This window comes from Lemur catta, chromosome 11 (assembly GCF_020740605.2).
Source record: "Lemur catta isolate mLemCat1 chromosome 11, mLemCat1.pri, whole genome shotgun sequence".
Taxonomy (NCBI): domain Eukaryota; kingdom Metazoa; phylum Chordata; class Mammalia; order Primates; family Lemuridae; genus Lemur; species Lemur catta.
This window is the reverse complement of record NC_059138.1, coordinates 12,459,327-12,483,625: the sequence shown is the minus strand read 5'-3', so window position 1 is coordinate 12,483,625 and position 24,299 is coordinate 12,459,327. Positions and strand designations below refer to the sequence as shown.

At 47.5% G+C, this 24,299-nt stretch overlaps 1 protein-coding gene across 10 annotated transcripts in view; it reads right to left on the bottom strand.

Moving 5' to 3' along the window:
- HIPK2 (homeodomain interacting protein kinase 2) overlaps positions 1 to 24,299 on the bottom strand; it is a 186,727-nt gene that overhangs the window by 112,899 nt on the left and 49,529 nt on the right. For 9 of the 10 annotated variants that reach the window (XR_006738306.1, XR_006738307.1, XM_045565288.1 and 6 more), the window contains exon 2: positions 15,168 to 16,251. Coding sequence is in view for 8 of the 10 variants with exons in the window: in XM_045565288.1 (XP_045421244.1) it covers positions 15,168 to 16,251 (1,084 nt within the window). In the remaining 2 variants the exon portion in view is untranslated. Of the gene's footprint in view, positions 1 to 15,167; positions 16,252 to 17,814; positions 17,958 to 24,299 lie in introns of those variants that run through there. The other variant, XM_045565292.1, reaches the window with a different exon arrangement.

The window sequence follows — 24,299 nt, the reverse complement described above, 5'->3', positions numbered from 1 at the left end:
GCCTCCCACACGGCAAGAAGTTAGATTTTGTCCAGAGGAAGTTCTACCGCAGAGCAGGTGAGTGTGAGCACCTCAGGTGTCCCTGCCATCAACAGGCAGGGCCAGGCCTGCAGTCAGGAGGGGGCTGGGATGGGCCCCTCTGCACCAGGCGCAAGGTGACCCTTTCCCTTCAGACAGTTACATTCCTATGCCTAGGCTCGCGGGGCCACAGCTGACGCGGGTCTGAAGCCATCATAGCACTGGGCAGCGGTCTGTGCCCAGCAGAAGTGTGCAGAGAGAACGCACAGACGTGTGTCATGTAGGCACGCCCTGGAAAACACACATGCTCCCTGGGCTGCAGCCCGCACGGCCTCTGTCTCGGACACTGACTGGTTAATTTCAGAGCAGGGGCAAGCACTGCTCTGTCCAGGGCCATCAACGACATGATCATTGCCTCAGACATAACTGAGCAATAATGCAGATCCACACAATGTCCGCACAGAACCAAGCACGCGGTGCCCAACGTGACAGGAAAACAAATACTCAGCGGCATTCTCTAGAGGACAGGACACCCATTTGTGTGAGATGGGGGAGGGGAGAGCACCGACTTAAGACTGCTTAAATCAAACGCATTCCTGAGGTTGCCCGGGGCCAGGCCTTTCTGGGGACAGCCTCCAGCTCCCCGCCTCTGCACCCCATACCCTGGGGACCCTCAGCATCCCTGTTTCCTGCAACAGGGCAAGAATCATCTGGACAGAGCCTGTGCTATTGTTTTGGTCACCGACACGTGGATGACCCAGGGCCAGGCACTGACCACACAGTACCCTTCAAGATGGGGGGAAAAAGCTGCAAGAGCCACCCTCTGAGTGAGCATATGGTCACATAAAGCCATGTTCCTGGAAACACTCAGAAAATGTGAGTAACCGTCATAACCTAAGGCCTGGTCAGACACAAACTCTTCTGTTTAGTGCAAATGGAGAGCTATGCACCAACTTTTTAAATGGGTATTTCCTGTGTATACACATGCACTTTATTCTCTGAAATCTGCATGTTTACAGTTAACCCTCCCACTCCAGTCAGCCTTTAAGTGACCTCTTTTCTCCTCAGTTCATCTCTCTCCTGAGACCGTGACAGAATTCCCCTCTGGGTTCCACGGGGGAGCCGTTCGGGCCAGCTCGGTGCCGGCTCCTTTCTCTGGGGCCTGGCCCTCCCTCGCCCTAACGGGGTGTGCCCGGGAGATGTTATCCCTCCGGGGAAGATGGGGAACATGCCCCAAACCCAGGACAGCCTTCTCTTTCTTCACATCCCCTTGGCGTCTGCACAGCCACGCACACAGTAGGTGTGCAAGGCCACCTGCTGAATGAAGCTCACAAAGCCGAGCGATGAGGTGAAGGAAGAGACAGGCCTTTCTATGCGGACCATGACGTGCAACGGAAACAGGAAAAGCCAGAAAAAGTAAAAATGGCACATTTCTCAGAGAATATCTATCCTCAATCTCACTGTTTCAGCCAGCACCGGCACCAACCTAACTTGGATCTGCTCGGCCCCAAACTGAGAGACACGCGAATACGTTTCCTGCAGGGGCAGCCCTGACTCACGAAGGTGAAGTGCTCAGCCGGTGACAAGCTGAGGGCCAAGGCTTCTCACTGTGTCCCCAGGGTCTACCCCTGGCTGTGTCTGGGGATCTCCCACCTATGGCTGAGGTGTCCACCTGGATTAGTCTGAGAACTCTGGGAATGCAAACCGGTACAGGGGGAGAAGAAGAAGGAGAAGCCAGGAATAGGGAGGTCATGGTTAGGGTAATACTCTATAGTCTCGGCCACGTGCAAGACACGGAGAGGTTGTGAGGCTGAACGCGATGCTTCAAACTTGACAAAGATGTTCATGGTTCCCAAAGCCCTCACCTGGACGTCGCCTCTTACCCAGTGACCTGTGGAAACGCCACATCAGAGGGGGAGAGGCTTATCCTGAGGAGTCACACAGCTGGTGGGACGCCGAGACCCAGGTCTCCGTTCCGCTTCCCGAGACATGCTGAAGGTGGCAGGTCATGCACGCTCACTGAACAAGGTTGATAAAATTGGCCTTGATTCTCTCACAGGGTCTGAGAGCCTGACCCCAGCCCCAAGAAGTGTGTAATTTCTTTGCTGATCAAATGGATGGATCAATGACTAACAAGACAGAGTATTCTCAATGCCAAATATTTAGAGGCCGGATACATCTCGTCTGGTTGTGGTGAATTTGGCACTTGAGTTTCCCAGAGAGTGTGCTGGGGCTGGATTTGGAGGCTGGGGGTGGGATGGGAGTGGGGAGGGAGGGCAGGGAAGGCATCCTAAGCCGAGGGTGCCACGTGGGCTGGGGCCACTGGTGAGCAGGTAGGGCTGGTGCAGAGGCTGCGTGCTGAGATACGGTGGAGGGGCAGGTTGAGGCCACCCGAGAGGACTTGGAATCCCAGAATTTCCAATCCCAGGTCAGGATCTGGATGTGGGAGCTAGAGTGGGGAACAGAGGATCCAGCAGAGACTCAAGGAAAAAACTTTAGGCAATGGCTTCTGGGAAAGAAAAGGGAAAGTTTGAGAGCAAAGAAGGACCAAGGCTGCTTAGGACACTGCAGGGCAGCCCGAGGGCCCAGGGCAGGGTGGGGGCAGCCTGGCAACAAGGTGGGTAGCCCTGAGCTCAGCCCAGCAGACCCCCAGACCCTGAAAACCCTCAAAGTCTTGAACTGGCTTCTCTGAGCCACAGAAGACACCATGGGAGAACAGTTACATGCTGTCGACCCTCTTACTTCTTCCAAAAAAACAAGTGAAAGCCCCTGTCTGTGGGGAAGGAAGGAAGGAACCTGGCTCTGTGCCCGGCATGTGGCCTTGGGCCGCAGCCCAGTCACCGGGGGGTGTGGCCCAGGTTGAGCTGCTGGGATCACTCCAGGGCACAGCCCCTCTCCAAGGCCCAGCACTTGGAACCAGGACAACAAGGTAACCCATTACATCCGAGATGGCAAGCAGGTGCTCTCTCTCTGGGGGATGGGGGGGTGGCAAAAGACCTTTCCTGCAAAACCAGCTACTTCTCTGTAGGAAGTATGAACATTCCCTCAGGTGAGAGGCTTGCCACAGGGATAACTACTGCAGGGAAACCATACTGTGTCACATGTGGGTGTGCAGGCCACAGCCGTGACAAGGTAAGAACCAAGGGGAGGAGCCCTGGGCAGGGTAAGGTTGGAAGAACAAATTCCACTAATATTTAATCTTCTTTCTGGACTTCCAGAGTCCTGGGATGTCAGCAGTAAGTTTGTCAATTCTGTTTCTAGTGGTCACTGTCCTTAACTTTTGGAGGACAAGTCCATGAACTAGACATGAAACACCACAAAAAGAAACTGCACGATATCAATGCTTCTGTCACCAGCAGCTGTTTATTCCCCAGAGCTGTTTTCGTCGATTCCCCCCGTCCGGCTGTTTCCAGAAATGACTGTTACCCTCCTGGCCATCCTGTGACAGGATGAACAAAGATATCTCTTTTACCCAAACACAACACAACAAAACAAAAACAGGAAGAAAAATTAGGCACAGTAAGGCTTAAGGGTTTGTAACATTATCAACAATTTCCTCAGAGGCCTTTACGGGTAAATAGATTTAAATTTTTTATTGTAAAAATATTTTGAAGTTGAATTTTATTTTTTTTAATGTAAAATTCTATGAGTTTTAGCCCAGGTATAGATTTGTGTCACCACCACCACATTCAGGATACAGAACAGTTCCATCACCCTAAAACCTCTCTGCGGCTGCCCAGGGTGAATGCTTGACTTTCACAGCGGAGAACATCATCTGACTCTCTTGGTGCCAGATCTGTTTATATTCTGGGGGTTCACACTTAGTGCATTTTTATTTGCCAATATAAGTTCAAATTTACAAAAAGAAGAGGACTAGAAATCCTTTACTGGAGGTCAGAGGATGACAAAGAAGTGGTACCAACCGTTTGTTTGTCATGTTCTGGCCAGCGAACTTTTACTTTATGGCCAACATCTCTGTAAACGAGGCTGCAGCCGGGGATGACACTTCCCCAGCCGTGAGAATCAGGACTAGGAAGGGGCTCTAACTGCAGCAACGCCATGGGCCAGTCTCTCGCTACACACACCTCACACGCCCCATACACACGGCCAACACACGCATAGACCACACACCCCAAAATATACACACACAGACCACACCCAGCACATACACCAGCACACCCCAGACACCCCAGACACACATGCTAGCACACACAGACCACACACACTGAGACACACATACAGACCACACATATACCACACTCCCCTGCACACCCAACATACACATACCCCCCAAACACAGACTCCACACCTCACACACACACACACACACACACACATACCAACACACGCACCCCCCCCACACACACACACATGGTGCCCTCAGGGGAGCCTCTGAACAGGGTCTGTGGCATCACTCCAGTCCTGGCCCTTTGACCCTTGTGACATCAGTGGTGATGGGCGTGGGTGCAGGAAGTACTGGCAGGTGTCTGCTGAGTCTCACTGCCCAAAGCATCCTGGCACCAATTCCCACATTCTTCCGAGGCCCCCGTGCCCAGACTGCAGGTCACAGGACTCCAGCGTCACTTCAGAGAGACACCAGCAGCAGCAGCAAGTCAAGAATGGTGCACCTGCCTCCCTTACCACACACCGCCCAAGTCTGTCCTCCCTCCAGACTCCTGAAGAGACTTCGCTCCTCTCCCCAAGTGCTAACCACTTTGTTGCACTGGACGCTGTCCCTTCCTGACACCAGAGGAGACCCACCAACCTCACTCCCAACATCCAGGCACTTGTTCCTGCAGCATCTGCCGAGTGATGTGTCCCATGCAGGACCTCTGGAAGAGGTATGAGGCCCAACTCCAAGGAGCTTGGGAATAGTGGGGATGTCAGGCTTACAGACAGCAGATGATGATACCAGGCCAGATAAAATACAGGCTGCAATGCATGCGTGTATGCTGGGCAGGGAGCAGGGGAGAGTGTGATGGTTATTGACAGTACAGTTGCTACGTGCCAGGTGTGGTATGGGTGCGTCACACGCATGAGGCTATCTCACTCAGTCCTTGTGATGACCTCACCAACTGGTTGTAGTTTTCCCTCTTAAGAGAAAAGAACAATGAGCCTCAGAGAGGTTTGGGAACTTGCCTAGAGTCACACAGCTATCAAGTAGCAGATCTACAATTCAAACTCAGGTCTGTCTGCCCAAGTATATTCATGATAATAAAAATAATGACAATGATGACAGCAGTAGCAGGTACAAAAACAGCAGCTAACACTTACTGAGTGCTGACTATGTGCCAGGCACGTGTTGAGCGCTTATGATTAGCCTGTTCTCTCCAGGAAAGCTTTGTTCATTGGGCTCGTATGTATGAAGACAAAGGTACAGGAATATGACCAGCATGTCCGCAAAGCCTCGAAAACCAGAAAAGCAGATTAGAGGTTACGCGGCCCAGAGGATGACACTGTCTTTATATCCTCAAGGTTACACAGTCAGGTCTTGCTGTGTTCGGTCCCCGCTTTACGCTGGGGAAGTCATTTCTAATTCTCTGAAAGGTATAATGGGACAAGACAGATGTTGGCCGATTTCAGGGAACTGATCTATTAGAAGCTGAGTCAGCTGTCTTCAAGCCTTAAATTTAAACCTTACAGGTGGAAAGACAAAATGGGAATATACATTTTTGGTGAGAGGTGTGTGCTTCTCAAGAGGCTGATGGTGGGGCCCCGTTGAGCCAGGGCTCAGAGCTGCTGGATGCTACATGCCCGATACGTGGCCGGCAGTGAAAGTGCCGGCGAGAGAAGACAGGAAACCAGGCACGCGAGAGCCTCTGGGCTGTGATGGCGTGAGCTGAGCTGTAAAGCATGAGGCCGCTGATATCCATTTGGTCAGCTAGTCATTCACTCGTCACACAGATGAGCCTTGGGGAATGGTGTGTGCAACATCTATTAAGCAGGAAGGGAGAAGGCATGGAAGCAGAGTACCTGACCACCACCTGCCTCCACTGTTCTGTGACAACCTGGTGTCTCTGGCACGCAGACCCCTCCTCTCTCGGCTGTTCTATCTCAGAGCCCGACCTGGCCCCACCTGCCGGCGGGTGGCCAGCTCACACGGGAGGGTGGCATGGAGGCAAGAGTCATGTCCAGCTTCAGATCCCAACTCCTCCGAAAACAAAATTTAGAGCTCTACTCTGAATTCTTAGCCTACAGTTTTCAAATTTGCCTAAAAAGGCATTTTCCTTTCATTCTCTTCCTATTTATAAATGCCACACATGCGATTGCTGGAGAGGACACAGAGTGATGCCCCAGGCACCCTGCTGCGAGTCACACATCCCCAATTCAGCCGCACTGTGGGCTCAGGTCTGTGCACCGGCCATCACTTTGCTTTTCTGATTCAGAGCTGCCTCCGACCCTGCTCAAGCCCACTCAGTCCTGGCACAAGCTCAGCCCAAACAAAAGCACAGGGGAGGCAACGCCCTCAAGGACAGCCCTCAAACACGGGGACCAGAGCCCCAGCCTCCTGCCCTCCCCAGCATGGTCCCGGGAGGCCTGGCAGGCCCCTCAGAGGCAGATGGAATCCTGCTGCTCACAGCAGCCCGATGGCGGCACTTACTCCTCTTGGTCTTGTTCTCCCTCTTCCCTTATTCCTGCTTCCTGGGATCATCTCCCACGTAGCCCACCTGCACCCAGGCCCTTGCTTCTGGAGAAGTCCAAAGTAAGATGACTGCTTCATAACATCACCATCTCAACCTCTGCCCAGGGACAAGGGCCACAGGCCCCCAGCCCCAGGAGCCCTGGGGCTTGCCTCGGTCATCCTCATTGAGACCCTGCAGGAGCCAGCAGCCAGTGGGGGCAGAGAGGAGAAAGGCAGCCCCTGGGTTGGCTCAGCAAGGCTGTGGCTGGGAGCCTGGGAGGGATGGGGAGGGCACCCCGTCTGCACTGGCTATGACACAGGAGCCTGCTGCCACAGGGAGGCACCTAGGACTTCCAAGAGGCAAAACGACTCCAGGTGACACGCGCTTTGCCTTCTCAGCGCCATGAGAGGTGTTCATGCAACGGAGACAAGGGTGGGCCAGGACGGTGAAGCTGGCACAGTCAGCCCCTGGGACGGCCCATTCCATCACGGACAGGGCAGACACTGAACATCCAAGGGCACTTCTAGTCACATCTTGAAATCTCGGCACAAAACACAGCATATGGCACATCTTCGGAATTCAAAAAATTACTTGTTTGATGCATAAGTGAGGATTATAGCTCCAGACCCAGTTGTGGCTACAGGCAGAGTTCAGTAGCTCCCTAGCAATAAGTGCTGTATCTACTATAAATCACGCAAAAAGTAACATACATTCACGTCTCCTCTGCTGTTTCCTGCTTTCTCACTCCTCCTAACCACCCACTCCTTGCCAGCTCACCAACCCACAAAACCTCTCCTCTTTCTGGATCTCTTGCCACCACTGGAGCATAAACGTCTGACCACAAGTAATCTAGCAAATGGGCCCCACAGAGGGGCCACCAGGACAAAGATGCTGTCACTGGTGGCCTCATTCTCCAACCTTGACAGGGTACATGGTGCACCCCTGTGGCTGCGACTGGAGCCTAAGCCATCGAAAGCAACAGTTCTCAAAGGATAAAAAAATATTAACAATAATAATTAAGAAGGAAGAAACTTTTGGAGGTGACAGATAGGTTTATGACATAGATTGTGGTGGTTTCCAGAGTGTACACTTATCCCCAAACTCATCAAGTTGTAGACATTAAACATGTACAGCTTTTTGTGGGTCAATCATACCTCAATAAAGTGATTTAAAAAAATAATTTGCTGCAGAGCTTGTCCAAGTGCATGTTGCCTGGCTCCATCCCCAGAATCTGTTCATTAGGTTTGTTTTGCAGCCCAGGAATCTCCATTTTTAACAAGCACCCTGGGTGACTCTGGGGCAGGACAGTCCTTGGACCCCACTTTGAAAACTACTGGTCTTTACTTCGAGCCCAAGAGTGGTTCCAGCCCTGCTATCCGTCCTCGGGCAGGGGACATGTAGCTGGCAGCTCTGCAGCAAGGCAGAAAACTGGGCCAAGTTTCCAGGGCACGAACACCGCTTCTGCACCTGGGCCCTCAGTCTCTGGGGATGCTCAGGTAGGCTCACATGATCTGAGGAGTGTGTTTCATATAGTTTAATGTCTTTGAATGTGTGCATGGGTGTCCTTGCATGTACATGCATGCTTATTGCATGTGTCTGTATGTCTCCCTCCACATGGTGGGTATCTGTGTACGGGGTGTCAAGTGTCAGCTTCTCTGTCACCAAGGTTCTTACAGCACACCCATGTCTGCATGTCACGCATGGGCTTAAATTGTGTTACCTAGGATTGGGAGATAGGGAAGCCTTATACACCGTTGGTGGGAATGTAAATTAGTGCAACCTCTATGGAAAATGGCATAGAGATTTCTCAAAGAGCTAAAAATAGAACTACCCTATGACCAGCAATCCCACTACTGGGTATCTACCCAAAGGAAGAGAAATCAATACATTAAAAAGATACCTGCGCTCATGTGTTTATCACAGCACTGTTCACAATAGCAAAGATGTGGAACCAACATAAGTGTCCATCAGCAGAGGACTGGCTAATGGAAATGTGGTATATGTACACAATAGAATAACTATTCAGCCATAAAAAAAGAATGAAATCGTGTCTCTTGCAGCAACATCGATGGAAGTGGAGGCTGTTATCATAAGTGAAATAATTCAGACACAGAAAACAAGCACTGCATGTTCTCACTCATAAGTGGAAGCTAAATAACATGTATGCACGGAAGCACAGTGTGGAACGACGGACAATGGGGACTCGGAGGGGTGGGGGGTGGGAGGGGGAGGGTGATAGGAGCTTGTGTGATAGGAGGTTGCTTAGGGGGTACACATGTGGCACCAAAGGCCCTGACTTCACCTCCATGCAATATATCAATGTAGCAAAATTGCACTTGTACCCCATGAATATATACAAATAAAAAATACATGGAAAAAAATTGTGTTACCTGAGTCTGTGTGTGTGTGGTGGTGGGGGGGGTGGAATGGCAGCACCTGGCAGAGATTTACTCAAATACACATAGAGCATCCCACTTCAATTATTTCATACTTATTAATAATTGTTAAAAGAAAATTTTAATTTCAAGGTATTTCACCACACAGCTGAAGTTTCCAGAGATGAATAAGGGAAAACTAGAGATAACCTAAGAGCCCAGATAACTTATCGATTACTTCTCTTCAGAAAAGAAGCTGCAACCCTAAAAGCTTTCACATACATATTTATAACGGTCTCCCTGGGCAAATGAGATTGTCAGTGGGTTGAATATTTCACTTAATATCTTCAAGTGTGAACTAGAACCTTCTCCTGTTATTTCTATTAGTAATAAAAGACAAAATAATTTTAAAATTTCATGCCTGCAATGCAGCTGCTTTCAGAGCTCTTTTCAATCAAACCTAACTTCTAGTCAATCACTTTTTATATGTTATAATCTGTACAAGCTATGTCATTTTTGAAATGACTTATATTTATGGCTTTATAAAGCTATGCCCCTTTTTTGAAGTGACTTGTATTTGCAGCCCAGAGTATGACATTTTGGAATATGCCCTGCTCTCTGTTGATGGGAATATCGCGGAGGGTTCCCAGTTTGGGCTAATGAGGCCAAGGTCAGCCCAGAGGAGAGAAGCCTGCTCCCTGCCACAGACTGAACCACCTCTGGCCAACCTTCTCGTAAACATGGCCCTGCTCATAATGGTATCCAGATGGAGGACGTTCTGCTGATCATGACTCGGTGAACACAGCTAGCTGTGGGCAGGGCCAGGACTGGAGCTCGGGTCTCTCATTTCCCTGTCCAGAGACTAGTACTTTACACCAGTGGTGGGATTTGAAACCAGGTCCTAAGAGACCAGAGCTTTAGAACTGTGCCTCAGAGAGTGCAAAGTCATTAAACAAAAGAAAGCAAAACAAACAAACAAAAAACTGTTCCCTCTAAGTCAAGTCCGCAATCAAAATACCAGAAAAGTTAAATGCACTAAGTGTCCACATTCATACCATAGGGGTGGGAGGGATCCCCCATTACAACCTAGGGCCTCTTCCCTTTATTCCTGAATAACTACAATTGTCTCCTAGCTTCTGGCTCTTCCCACAACTTTTTTTTTTTCCATTCCAATTGCTTCATACCAACATTAATTTCATTAAATTACTTCTTTGTTGAAGAATTTACAATGGCTCCCAACACTGGCACTGTGACTAAATCCAAGCCCCTCAAGCCTGTATCCAACACTCTCCATTACCAAACCTCACTCACCTAACCATTATTTTCCAACACAGGCCTTTGGCTCTGTCTAGGTGTCACTATCATTTCTCCCATCCTCCTTTATTTATTCCAGTCTTTGTCAACCCCAGCCCCCTGACCCCACCACACATTAACTTTAAGACCTACCTCAAGATTCCTTCACTATAGCTCTTGTTCTACAAACCCTGTTAACCAACCTTGTAAAATCTTTCATTGCCTTTGAATTTCTTGAACTGGTTTTGGTCATGATTGTTTCTCTAAAATCTGGCGTAGAGTAGGTTTGCAATATGGCAATAAATACCTGTTGAATGACCACACATTTACAGTATCAAAACATCAGAATTACACTCTAAGCAGTTGGTTTGTGTCTTCCATCTCCTCAAAGAGACTGTGACCTCCTCCAGATTAGAGATAATGCCTTACCTTCTGTCCTCTAAGCAGGTATCTACCACAGGACACTCACTGTGCACCCAATGAATGTTTTAAGAATTCAAACATTCAAGGGTCTCAAAAAAGTCTAGGCAAGAATATTTCAAATACCCTAGAGCAGAAACAAAAAATCTACATATTTTAATCACTGACTATCCTTTGTCCGAATGACGTGTCTTTTTTTGTGTGTCTTTCCTGAGAACAGAGTTTAATATTTGGTCTCATTTTTAGTTTCCTGGTTCTGCTGATAGTGGAAATACCCCAGCACCAATTTATGCCTTGCTCCAAAAACAAAATCTGGCAGCAATGTGGAATTGAATAAGGAAATGGCAGGGACTTCCAAGGTGAGGTAACACAAGAAAACAGGGTTACCTGCAACTCAGTTCCTTTGGGTGTGAATACCTGAAAGGTGACTCCATTAAGGAAATCCCTTTCTGCCCTGGAGCAGTGATTCTCAAAGAGTGGTCCTGAGACCACCAGCACTGTTCACCTCCAGCTCCTGGAGGCCCATCTCTGGGGTGCTGGGGGAGACTTTCTCCCAGGGTGCTCCCCTGGGGATCCTGGTACAGTAGGCTTGGGATGGAGACTTGTGAATGCAGCAGAAATCTGTTCTGAAATCTGTTCTTAACAAGCTCTCCTATGCACAATAAAGCTTGAGAACCAGCACAGCTGACAGTTAACTACATAACTGACCTTCAAGTTGGAAGGTCAAGTTGGAAGAGGATACCCCTACATCAGACTCAAAAAAACTAAAAAAGCAGCCTTTGTTCCCTGAAAACACACCATCAGGCTTGCCTCGCAGAATACCAACAGCCACCTCAGCCAAGCAAATGCCTGATAGCTGGGAGAGCAGTTGGCTCTGGGGACACCACCTCCTTTTCTGAGTCCTCCAGGCCAAGGACAGCAATATCTCTTTGTATCATACTGGTTCCATGTCTCCAGACAGGATGGTGGGAGGAGACACTTAATACAGTCCCATTTAAAATGACGGAGGGACATGTAAGTATTCTCCCCTTTGAAAGTGAGATGTCCCCAGTGGAAAATGTGCCCAGCTCAGACACAGGGAGCCCCAGGGGAAAAACATGCCCTGCAGGACAAAGGCCAAACCAGCAGGCCCTGCCAGAGGCTGGATGGCAGCATGTGCTGACTTCTCTCTCCTAGGCAGCTCAAACGTGCAGACCGTTCTCTCCAGATGCAGCTGTAAGCTTCTTCCTTCTGGGATGTGGGCCTTAACAATGGATAATTAAAGAGCTTTTCTTGTCCCCTTTCTCCTAAAAAGAGGCCAAGTAATCTGGAAAATCAACTGGATAACTTGTGGCCTGGAGTTGGCTGTCCTGCACAGCGAGGGCTAACAGAGACAGGGAGCCAAAGACTGCCCTCGAAAACTTGTGCTCACCTACACGGTGGCAAACCACCCCAGGGCTCAGATGAGGCCCGGGAGAAACAGCACACGGCCACCAATTTGGAAATAAAGCCTCATTTCAGGCAGAAGAGCCAAGCTGCCTTTCCTGTTGACTGTGCCCTTGAAACTAGAGCTGGGGGCAGAGAGGCTGACCAGGAGGATCTGAAGGCCAAAGTGACCACGGAGACTGGGAAGAGGTAAACTTGCTTAGACTTTTAGGCAACGATCATTTAAGAGGTAAAGCAATGACTGGCACACCCACAGAGAGCACCCTGTAGAGGGGTGAGAGGGGCGGGGCCTGATGGAGCACGCCAGCCTGCAACACCCCCGTGGGCATCTAAGGCTTGACCTCGCCCACAGAGACTGGAGAGGACCACTGGGAGCCCCTAGCTCTCATGGGCAAACTTCTACCACAGCCTCTAGACCTCCTGAGGTAGGGTTCTCGATTTTGTGGCCTCAATCTCCCCAGGACTGGGCACGAAGGCAAAATCTGCAGAGTCTGTTGGGGGTAGGGGAGTATCACGGAGTGTCACATGGGCACAAGAAGGTGAGAATACAAAAGGGCTTAAGAATCCCAAATTCAGCTTACTTGATTCATCAGGTTTTGCTCTAAGGATGCACTGCCTTTTAAATACAGTCTTTAAAAGTCTTTTTACAACTTGCAATTTTAGTAAACTTTAATAACACTGGTATCTGTTGACCAAACAGCAATTCAGGTTAACTAAATAATAAAAGCCCAAACAGCCAAGTCAGGGGTGTTCACCCCAAATCCAGGCCAAGATCTAGAAAGAAATAGCCTTTGGCATGCAGCATTTACAAACCTAAATATAAAGTGACAACAGCAGCCTCCCATGTGCTGTGAGTGGAGAGCCCGCCACAGCACCGGCTCCCCCTCAGGCGGGCTGCTAACCGGGATGGCGCCACCAGAGCTTGCAAAGAAGGCCGGGGCACTCTCTGCAGAGAGCACGTGCTGTCGGTACCTGGTGCCTGACTCCCCACCTTCTGCTCTGGACACAGGAGGCTGCCCACCCTCCCGGGGGATGGTGGTGGGGGGCTGGCCCTGGGCTCACTTCTTCCCTCCATTGGCTCTGATGAGAAACACCTGGCTCCAGGCCAGCAGCGCATTTGTTTAGAGCAGCAGGTGGGGACAGAGAGCAGACTGCACCGGCTTAGGAGCCAGCAAGCAGTACATCCATCCCTTGCGGAGCCTGGCGGAGCCTGGCGGCAGAGCAGAGACCAGTGGAGACTTCCTGAGATGGGAGCTGCGTGTACATGGGAATTCAGAGGGAAAGGAATCGCTGGGGCAGGGCAGGGTGAAGAGGCTAGCAAATTGCTGCTCTAAGTCACAAAACACTTCCTAAAGAAAGGGGATAGAGGAAAAGAGAGGAGATGAAAGGAGACAGGGCAGAAGGTGAGTGGGCACCTTGGGACGGGTGTGGAGTGGCTCTCCCAGAGCCAGGGAAGGGGGCCACGAGCCGGCAGGCTGAGGGACGGGATGGGAAGCGCAGACACTGGAGAGAGTGAGGCAATTTCTGACAGTTCTGCGGGCAGCCAGGCTGGGGCCAGCAACCAAGGGAAGCCAAGCAGAGGGGAAGCCGGCCAAGGTGTGCATAACAGGTCAGCTGTGTCCACATGGCTCTAGCACACTTCCCAGCCTCTTTTCTGTGGCCTTGAGAGAAGTATCGAGAAGGCACATCCACTATGGGAGTGTCAGGGCAGAAGGTCTCAGGCAGAAATGAGTCTTGGGATGGGGGCCCACATGTCAGCCCCTTAAATGTATACGTGTTCTGTCTTCTCATGGTGGTTTCACTTTTGTTTCTTGCCAACTTCCATTTTCACTGGACTGTTCAGTATTAACTCAGACATGACCCATCACTATTTCCATAAAACGGACCCCTGCTTCCCATTTCTATCAACTCTGTCCCGCGTACCTGCCATGGGCTGGCCACTGCATGAAGCACCTGGGCTGTGGCCCAGCATCGGATCACCCCAACAGGCCATGAGGCTAGTGAGAGGATTTCCTCCAGTTTATGGGTTAGGAAGTGAAGACAGAGAAATAAGGCCACTGGCCCAGGTCGCACAGCTTAGTGAGCAGAGAGATCAGGTTCAACCTTGGATTTTCCTGACCCCAAAGCCAGCACTCTCATCTCAGCCCCGCGAAAGCAATGGTTCCCACCCTGACTGCACACTAGGGTCCCCAGGAATGCTGCTGGAGACTCCAGAAGGCAAAGGCCTTGTCTGCACCCCTGTACCTACTAGCACTCTGCCCGGCACGTGTTGGAAGTGCAATAATAACTGCTTGTCAAATGACTGAGCACGTGAATGAATGAGTATTTCATGCTTCCCTACCTGGGGCACCACAATTCTTCTACCATCCTGGCCCAAAGCTGGAAGTTGTCTCACCACTAGAGCAAACCGACTGGCCCCAGACTATAGTCTCTCCCTTCCTCCAGCCCTTTTCCACATCAATGTACGAGGAATTATCTCAGAACGTCACTTTCATCCTGCTACCCTGTGTTCAAAGTTTCCAGGGTTTGCTGCAGGTTCAAGGGTACATTCCTTTGTCTGGTATTTAAGACACCTAACAACCTGGTCCTAAGCCATCCTTTTGATCACATCTCCCACTACTCATGTGTTCTGTCCTGGCCAGGCGGGTGTCCCCCCAGTCTCTTGCACGAGTCTCACACATTTCCACCAGTGTCACTGTGAACACCATGTCCCTCTCTCCTCTGCCCATGAGGACCGAACTCCTCTGCTCAGCTTCTGCTCTGCACCCCACTCCCAGGGAGCCCTTCCAACCCTGAACGTCTACACTGCGAAACTTACTTGGCTCTGTTCTTATACGGCTCTTAATTGTCACTGCAAGGTGCACTTGTCCTAATTTCCCAACTACATTAAGATCACTTGAGGGCAGCAGGTGCAGGTGTATAATTTTACCTGCCCACAGTGAGTAACACTGCACACTCCCTGTGAGTCCTGCTGGGCGTCCGGCAGCTCCCGTCTCGGTGCAAATGGTCTTACCTGTAGTATCTGGACTGCAAGTAGGTGGAGCACACAGCCTTGGACACGTGACTGGCTGAACCGAAGTCGATGACCTTCACTCTGTATGGCTGTCTGGATGGGTCGACCAGCATGATGTTCTCCGGTTTGAGGTCAGCATGGATAAGACCTAGGCTTTTGAGTTTCATCAGGGCTGTGGCAACTTGCTGGAGGACCGGACGAATGTATTTGAGGGGCAAGGGGCTAAACTTGTTCTGCTTCAGAAAGTCATAGAGGTTCTGCTCCAACATCTCAAAGACCAAGCACGTGTGGTTCTTGTGCTGGAAGCACTCGTAGGCCCGGACAAAGTTATAGTCGTCAGCACTCTCTGTGCTCAGCCGGGCCAGGATGCTAACTTCGATCTGACCCTGCCGGGCATAGGACGGGTGGTTCTTCAGGATCTTGATGGCCACAATTTCGTTGGTGCCCCGTTTCCAGCACTTGACCACTTGCCCGAACGTCCCTCGGCCCAGGAACTCTAGAACCTCATACGTGTTGGTCATGGAGCACAGCACTTCATGCTGGACCAGCTGATAGTCACCTTCACTATTGGAGCCGCTGTTTTTGGAGGTGGCAGTTGACGTGGTGGCAGTGGCTACAGTGGCCCCACTTGCATTATTCTGAATCATGGGTGGATGCTCCTCGATGATCTGCACGCTGCTCGTGTTCTCAATCTCCTCACTCTTGCGCTTGAGTCCGCATTTTTGGTAAGTGTCAAGAAGGCTCACAGTGCTTCGACGCATTAGGTTGTGTGGTCCGCCGAGGACCTGCCCGGTGACAGAAGTGCTGCTGGCTGATGTTACCACTATGTGCCCAGTGCTTCCTGGGAAGATGATGGTCTGCTCGTAAGGTAGGCTTGGGTTTGGGATTGGCAAGGAGGTGCTGACGGTTGTGGTGGCTGGCTGCGACGGTGGTACGTTCTTGCTCTGGCTGTACACTTTGCTGTGGGAGCCGTACCCAGTCATGTCCCAGTTGGAACTCGGCTCTACTTTCAGTTTCTTCACACTACAGAAGGCACTTGATTGAAGGGTGTGAGGGGAGAAAACTTGCACATGTGAGGCCATACCTACAAGAAACGGAAAAGGAAAAATAAATGTTTTGAGTCACCTTTGCAGGAACAAACTTAACAGACCCATTTCAGTTCTGATTGGTGGCTTGGGTCCTACAGAATATTTTCCTCCCACTGCAGAACGAGCTTGGAAAAGTGAGTCTATTCCATCCAGAAGCACATCCTGGTCACTGGGTTTGTGGAACCAAGTGGATCCAGTGTTCTACCTGCCACCGTCAGACAGGTGGGAGACTCGCAGAGTAGAGCCGAGAACACGGTCAAGACTCAGATACAGAATTACACTGTCAGGACTTAGTCTAATCAGTTATTTGTTATAAAACATTATTTGTGACAGAAATGAATCCTTCCTCAACTCTCACTGGGTTGCATCCTACTAAAACTGAAGACTGTATCATGTATCAGGTGGCCCTGATAACTGCCCTGTACTGAGTTGGCCCACATGGTCAGCTCAGCCTTGACAACACACCCGTCAGGTTCACTAGTTTGAGGTTCATCTTCCCACAGATGCCCCATCATGGGGCCACTCGTGATCTTCTGCATTCTGGGTGAACCATAGTAACTGCCTGGCTTCTTAAGTCACCTTAAATGAATTCATTTGAGTGGGTCAACAGTTGGTCTGCTATTTTTCATTTACATAGACTATAACATTATATCAGCCTCCTTGGAAGGGAGTAGGTAGCACAATTCATGGGCTCTAGTCACTCACTTCTACTAAATTCACACATCAATACTTTTCTGTAGAAAACACTATTATTGCATACCAACATCTCATCCACAATTTAGATAAGCTCAGAAATCTATAAGACCATGATTCTGGAATAGTTGTATAATCTGTAATTATGCTGATACTGGAAATAAAAATTCACAGAAAATGTACTAGGGAAAAAATAATAAGGGGATGAAGAAGGCTAAGTCTTTAAACATAAAAGTAGAAACACCACCCATCTTCTACACTGCAGTCAACGAACATTTCTTAGAGAAGCACAAGGAAAGTGGGGCTTCTGCCAAGTGCCCCTGGTGCTTAGCCAGCCTAGTGTTGGTCTCTCTGAGCCCCAGTGTTACCTAGGGGGGTTATTTAATACCTCCCTTTTCACCCCACCAGCCGTCACCCTGGTCCATCCTTTCTCAGTAGGTGACCCACCTTCCACTTTGTTCAGAAGACTGAGGTCAGCCTGACTTTCCTCCTTCATTCTCTTCTTCATTTCAAAACATTCCTGAATCTACATCCATCCTCCATCCTTTGTTCCCTCTTTCTAGTCTCAAGGAAAGCGGTGTTTCTCTTTCTCAACACTAAAAAAGTCCCTGCTATTCTCATGATCCCTATTCTCCCATTTTCTCTTGAACCTGCTCCCTCTACTGTTCTCTTGCAGCTTCCAATTTCTCCCTGTCAATTGGATCCAAGTTCTTAGTAAGTGCTTAACAAAGGTTGGCCAAACAAATCAATGACTTCATCTTTTCCTTCTGCCTCCACACATACGTGTGCACACAGATTCTCAACTGGGAAGGCAAGAGGACTAACAGCAGCCATATCCCCCCTCATGATTCTTTCCCTCTTCTCACCTTATGCTCCTTTTCTTCAAAGCTCACGTCTTAATCCATCTGCCCCTCATTCATGGACTATGGCCTGTGTTTTCTTAAAGGTAAATGACTTCCTAATTGCCTACTCCAGTGGCCTTTTTCAGCTCCTGTTCTCCTTAACCTCTCTGCAACATCTGATACCGCTGACCACGGCTTCCTTCTTGATGTTCTTATCTAGACTTATGTGAATCTGTAACCTCCTCCTCCCGTGTCTGATTGCACACGGCGCTAGGGTGGTTCCTCTTCCTCTTCCTCTTCCTCCTTTAAAGTGTTGGCATTTCCAATGTTTTGACTCAGTTTTCTCTGGAAGACATCACGCATTCAAACAGTGTAAGCTGTCGTCTCCATGCAGGCGCCTCCCACGTGTTTATCGTATTTAATGTATTTCTGCCTCCTGCTGCAACATCAAAGGCCATGTTCCAAAGCTGAACTCCTTATCTTTTCCTAAGAATCTAGCCACCTCACCTAATACCTCCATCCTAATACCTCCATTTCTGTTCTTTAAAGGTTCTTCTAGTCACTTGGTTCAGAGATTGTGGATTTACCTATGACAATTCTTCTTCAACTCCATAGCCAAGAAAGGACTAAGTCTTCTTAACGTCTCCTGCCTCTAAAATGTCTCCTGCATCCGAGTATTTCTGTTCTTGCTGCCACTTCCTAGTTGAGGCACTTATCACTTTCTAGTAGGACTAAAGCAAATACAGACATCTGGAATACCTGGGCATTCTATATCTCCTTTTAGTTTATCTATGTTCATTCAGCCATCAGATTAATCTTCCTAAAGCACCTCTGAGTATGTCATTCCTCTGTCCAAAAACTTTCAATGCCTCCTCAGTGTCTAGGAGATAAAGGTGAGGACTCTACTCAGTACCTTTGTGTTTTGATTCTAACTACCTCGTTAGCTTCAGCTCTATTTACCTCCCTGAACCCTCAACTCTAATCAAGTTGGTCTACTCGTTGTTTCTAGAACATCCCTTACACTTTCTACCTTCACATTTTGACACCGTTCCCCGCATGGCATGCCTTACTGCTTTCTCAACTCACCCAAAGACCAGCCACTTCAGACCCTTCTCTTCCCAGACCACTTCAACCCGCAGTGACCATGCTCTGTGCCTACGGCACTTACCACAGGTGCCATCCATTTGGCCACAAATTGTGTTTTTGTAAACTTTCTGCTCCTGTTGAATTGTTTATCTTTGTGCCGTTTAGCTATTTACACATTTAGGTCATGCTTCCATAAACAGGCTATATTCTCGGGGCAAGAGCTACAGTTTATACTTCACACTTCTTTAAGTTTCCCCCAGCATTAAGCTGAGTTTATTATACATTGTCAATGCTCAGTTGTTGGGATGGAGTGCTCTAACTGGCCAGACCTCCAGGATCGCTTAGTGCTCTGGCCACAGAACAATCATCAGTCACACACACCCATGGAACCTGGCCTCTCTCTGGAGATTAGGGAAAAATCTGCCAATACTTTCCCACCCAAACTGAGACTTTTTAGAAACCAAGGCAGAGGCCAGGCAGCTCCCGTCCTGGGCTCAGCAGTCATGTTCTGTCCGTGCTTCAGCCTGGGCCTGCTCTGTCTTCCTAGGGGCGGTTCTGGACTAAAGCCCAACACCTGCTCGGAGTCCCACCTTTGGCCTAAGCCCACAGATCTGCTGGAGGTGCCCCATCTTGTTTGAATCCTGAACTCCAACCTCTCCCTGTATACTAGGACTACCTGCCTGTATGCATCCTTATGCCCAAACAAGAACATTCTGGCTTGCCTATTCAGAATCCACACTTCACCTGTTTCATCTCACTGCTCTTTTTGTTCACATCAACCTCCCCCTAATTCTACAACAACACAGAAAATTCTTATTCTTTATTTAATGGTATGAATTAAACATCCATATTATTCTAGATGTTGTATACGATACAGAAATAACCAACTACTTGTCTTTCAGTAACTTATCCACTGAAAAGGCAAAGCAAAATACACATTTCCTTCATCCTTTCATATCCAGCTTGCTGCTTGCTCCTCAAGCCTCAAGCGCGGGGCGGGGTGGGGTGTGTGTCCGAGATGGCAACAAGAAAAGTGCTGATTGTACATAAAGGAGGTGAAGCTCTATTATCTAGTTTCCCTGTTTCAAAAAGATCTTGGTGGGAAGGCCAGGGTATGTAGAAGCGGAATTTTACAGAGGGGAAGAGGGTGGCTTATGACTTATTTGTTATTGGGATGACAGCCAAGGGTCATAAAATTGTGGAAACCATCACTGGCTGCCCCTGGTGACAGATGCTCAGGATCTGAGCGGAGACCTGCATGGCTGGAAACACGCGCACCATGGCCGGCGGCCTCAGACCTGGGCCGGGCCTGGTGTGGCTCCTGCTGCTTCTTTCTAAGGTCGACAGCCACTATTCCAAGAAGTAGATATAATTCCAAACACAGCCTCGTCACCTTTGTTCTGGGGCATGGGCCATTTTGCTCCTAGAAGCAAAATGCTCAAACAAGATATAGCTAAAGAAAGTCTTTAATAATAATCATTTTTAAAATCCCTAAAATATGTTTATAAGGAATAAAACACTACTGGTGGTTTTGTAGCTTAATCTTATAATAATCTTATGGCAACAATCAAACTTATTTCCAAACATTTCTCTTTGAGAGTGTTTTTCTGGAACCTTCCCAATTAGTTTAGCTCTCAGGGAGCCAAGCCCACAGTATTTCACCATTCTATTTATTCAGACCCTAAAGCTGGGGACAAGAAGTGGATGGGGGGAGAGGAGCTTTATGTTTTCCACTCTAAGGAAGAGCTAAATGTTTCCTCTCATTTCTTTCTGTACTGACCCCTGTAGCCTTCAAGGGCGCATTTCCTTCCTTATTTGTCAATTTTATTTCAGAAAAGGCAGGGGCTAAATGGAAATTTTCAGTTTGATCATATGGCAAAATCCCAATTGCTTTTTAAGTCATCTCTCCCCTTCCTATTTGGCTCTTGGAAAACAAAGTAGATTTTGCCCCTCCTTGGTGGAAGACTGGGGAGGCTATCCTCACTGAGAGGGTGGGTTTTGAGTCCATGGGGAGCAGTATGAGGGACCCAGGAAATCCTGGTAGGACAAATCTGCAATAACCGCACCTGCTCCCTAGAGGAGCAATACAACCCAGACCTTTCCGCAAAAGCCACAGTGGCCTCCCCAAGATAAAACCTGTCAAGGTGGCCATATTTTCCTTCACTATGGAAGTGGTACAAGTCACCACAACCTAGAACTAAAGGTTCTAAAAAGTAGCATTTCTATTACCGTATCACTCTGTCTCATAAACAGGCTGAAGTCATAAACACAGAGTATCAGGTAGGCACAGGGGCCTTCCATGTTATTTAATGTTGCAGATACGAGTTCATGTGGATGTTACAGAAGTGATCAGTAAAAACTATTTTAAAACAAATGTATTAAAATTTAAAACAACTTATATCACACAACTCTATATATTAATATTAATAATAAACTCTTCATTGTATATGACAAATGAAAAATAGCACCTATAAAACTGACGTTAAAACATATCCTTTAGTTAGCAGAATTAAAGTCCATTGTTTTTAAGAAATCATTCCTTATTGCCACAAAGATGAAAGATTGCCTTGTGCCCCAGACAAATTCAGGTTACACAGACTTAGGGTGCATTTTGACAGCCTATATGCTAAAGGCAACGAGGGCTCTGACCCCTCCTTTGGCTACTCTACTACTCTACTCAAATGCTCATTCTGCAGTTTTTAAAAAGCATGTACATAAGTCTGCATTTCAAAATGCTATTTTTAAAACACTTGCCTTCTAGCCTTTATTATAGATGCCATTTATGTCTGTAAAATGCTATCGTACTTGATTTCAACCCCTATTCCTTGGGATTCTTGAAACACTTAGGATTCTCGGTTTTAAAACCATGAGCACATAGTATATACCAGGCTCTGGGACAGATGTTTTGCAGACAGGGTAAGCACACATCCAGCTGTGCCTGGGAGAGACACAAATTACCTTTGTTCTGCCAATTCAGTTAATAAGAGCACCCTCCCTACTTTCATTCTCACAAAAGTCCTAGTTTGAAAACTAGGAACTCAAGTAATAGGTGTAGGCTCCTGCAATAAGTGGAAAAATCAGACCCCGACCCCGGAAGTTCAAACCTGGGTAACTCTATGTGCCTTTTTGTCTTAATGATTTAATGAGAAATTCATTTTTCTAGGATTACAGATAATGTCTTAGAGACCTAATAAAAAGAATATCTAAAAATCTTCATGATGTTCTTGAGGTCTTAACTCACCCAATTTTTTTAAAAAATGACATTTGTTAAAGGATTGGTTCTTTGAGTGTATTTTTCCCCACTTATTTGCTTAGTTTCTTAATAACTTTATATTTCACAATTAGATGAACTGAAAAAGTTGCTTCACATCTGAGTACATTTCCTTTTCATTTCGCCAGCCCCAAATTATCTACTGGAAGATCAGACTCTGGTGAAAGCAGAGGGTAAAACTAGAGGGATGAGTAAAGGTTCAACTATGCTTTTAAAAAATTCCATTCAATTCAACTTCACTGGATTCCAGCAAAGCTCAAGAGAAGGAATTATAAGTAAAACAGTGGCACCATTTTTTATCTGTATATAAGGTTTAATTTGGGTTTGGCAGATGTGAAATAGATTACTACTCAGAATCCAGTTACATTATTAAAGAGAATGGACTCTGAACACCTTATTTTAAAAGGTACTAACTTCCTCACTTCCTAAAATCTTTTGGGCACATACTTTAGCTGAATAATGAGTATTTGATAGAAGCTACAGATCTTTTTTTTTTTTTGTAATTAAGAACTCAAAGGAAGGATTCCCATACTTAATGAAATGCCATATCTATCTTACATATCATATTATGCACATAAGATATAATAAAATTATGGGATATAATCTGCCAAGTGAAATGTCCAAAATACCTGAATGCTAGAAATATGCATCTGAATAGATGTTTTTAAAGACCTAGAAAAGGGCTAATCCGACACCCGTTGAATGCCCTGCATAACATGATGATCTGACGCCTCAGGGAGTTGGAAAGTATTAGAAAAAATTCCTTCATTGACATACTAAACAATATTCATAAGAAGTTTAATAATTATCCTGCTTATCAAGTTTATATTTCACAAGTAGTGCAAAGATAATTTCAGGTTAAGCCCATTTCTACATGATATGTTTCCAAAACAGTGCATACTAAATATCCACAGGGCTTTTATATCATTTTCAATCAAAGTGTGTTTACCCACTAGTTGTGTAATGTTAAATATATAGTATATTCCACCAGAGCCTAGTTTAAGATCAACCACAAGCTCTACAGAATTCTTTTGTCAATAATGACAGTAACAATACTACTGATTGCAGCACTGGATATTTGAAAGAAATAGAAAAAACTCAAATAAAAAATCAATCATCAAATCTGCAATAAGCGTTCTCTATATAAAAAAAGACTGGGGTTGGGCACAACAGGAAACAAAGACATCTAAGACCTTGTTACTGACCTAAGAGATTTTAAGGAGCTTAAAATCTCATGGGGTTGCCAAGTTCAGTGCAAATTAAAAAGGGCAACTGGCCATTCCAAGCAACATAAACAACTTGCCAAAGTAAATGCCACAGGAGTTCAGAGGCAGGAATCACTGTGGGTTGTGGTCAGGCAAGGTTTTATAGCAAAGCTAAGATTCAAGCTACAATTAGAAAGATAGGAGTATCTTTAGAAAGGCAGAAGGATGATGTTCCAGATCCTGCTAACAGGGTGTAATTAAGTCAGTCCACCAGTAGAGCAAGCCTTATGTGGGACAGCAACCAGGGAGGTGGTCGCTGCCCCCAGGAAGCTTTGGCTTTGCATGGAGACAACTGAAGTGCATTTGCATAGTGCTAATACAGTGACAAATGCTAAAGCAATAAATAACCACCAATGCACACTGTGAACACCAACCACCTACTCATCCAGAAGTGTCATCTTCTGATAACTTCAATCTTCTAGAAGTGATTTCTAAGTACTCAAAAGAGCTGGTATGAAATGAAAGCTGTCACTTTCTCCTTTAGCCTTCACTCTTACCGTCATCTTAACACACAATTAACACCAAGTTGTAGGAGGATTGCCATCATTGCCTTTGCTCTCTCTGTGGTGTTACTCCCCACAACTGTAAGGTAAGGTGCATTTTCCCTCTTTTACAGATGACTAAATGGAATTTAGGGATATGACATAATTTGTTCAAAGTCACTTTGCTACTACTAACAGGGCTGGGATTTGAACTGAGGTCTGCCTGAGTCCCAAACCCACACCGTTAACCAAGCTGCTTCTTCTCTTTAGAACTCTTTAGGTTCTTGGGTTAGAAGCGCCAAACAAGGAGACAGGTACAGTAACAGCCAGAGGAAAGATGAAAGCCGACAAGTGAGAGAAGACAGATAGAAACTCAGGGACATACCCGACTGTATGTCACCTGGT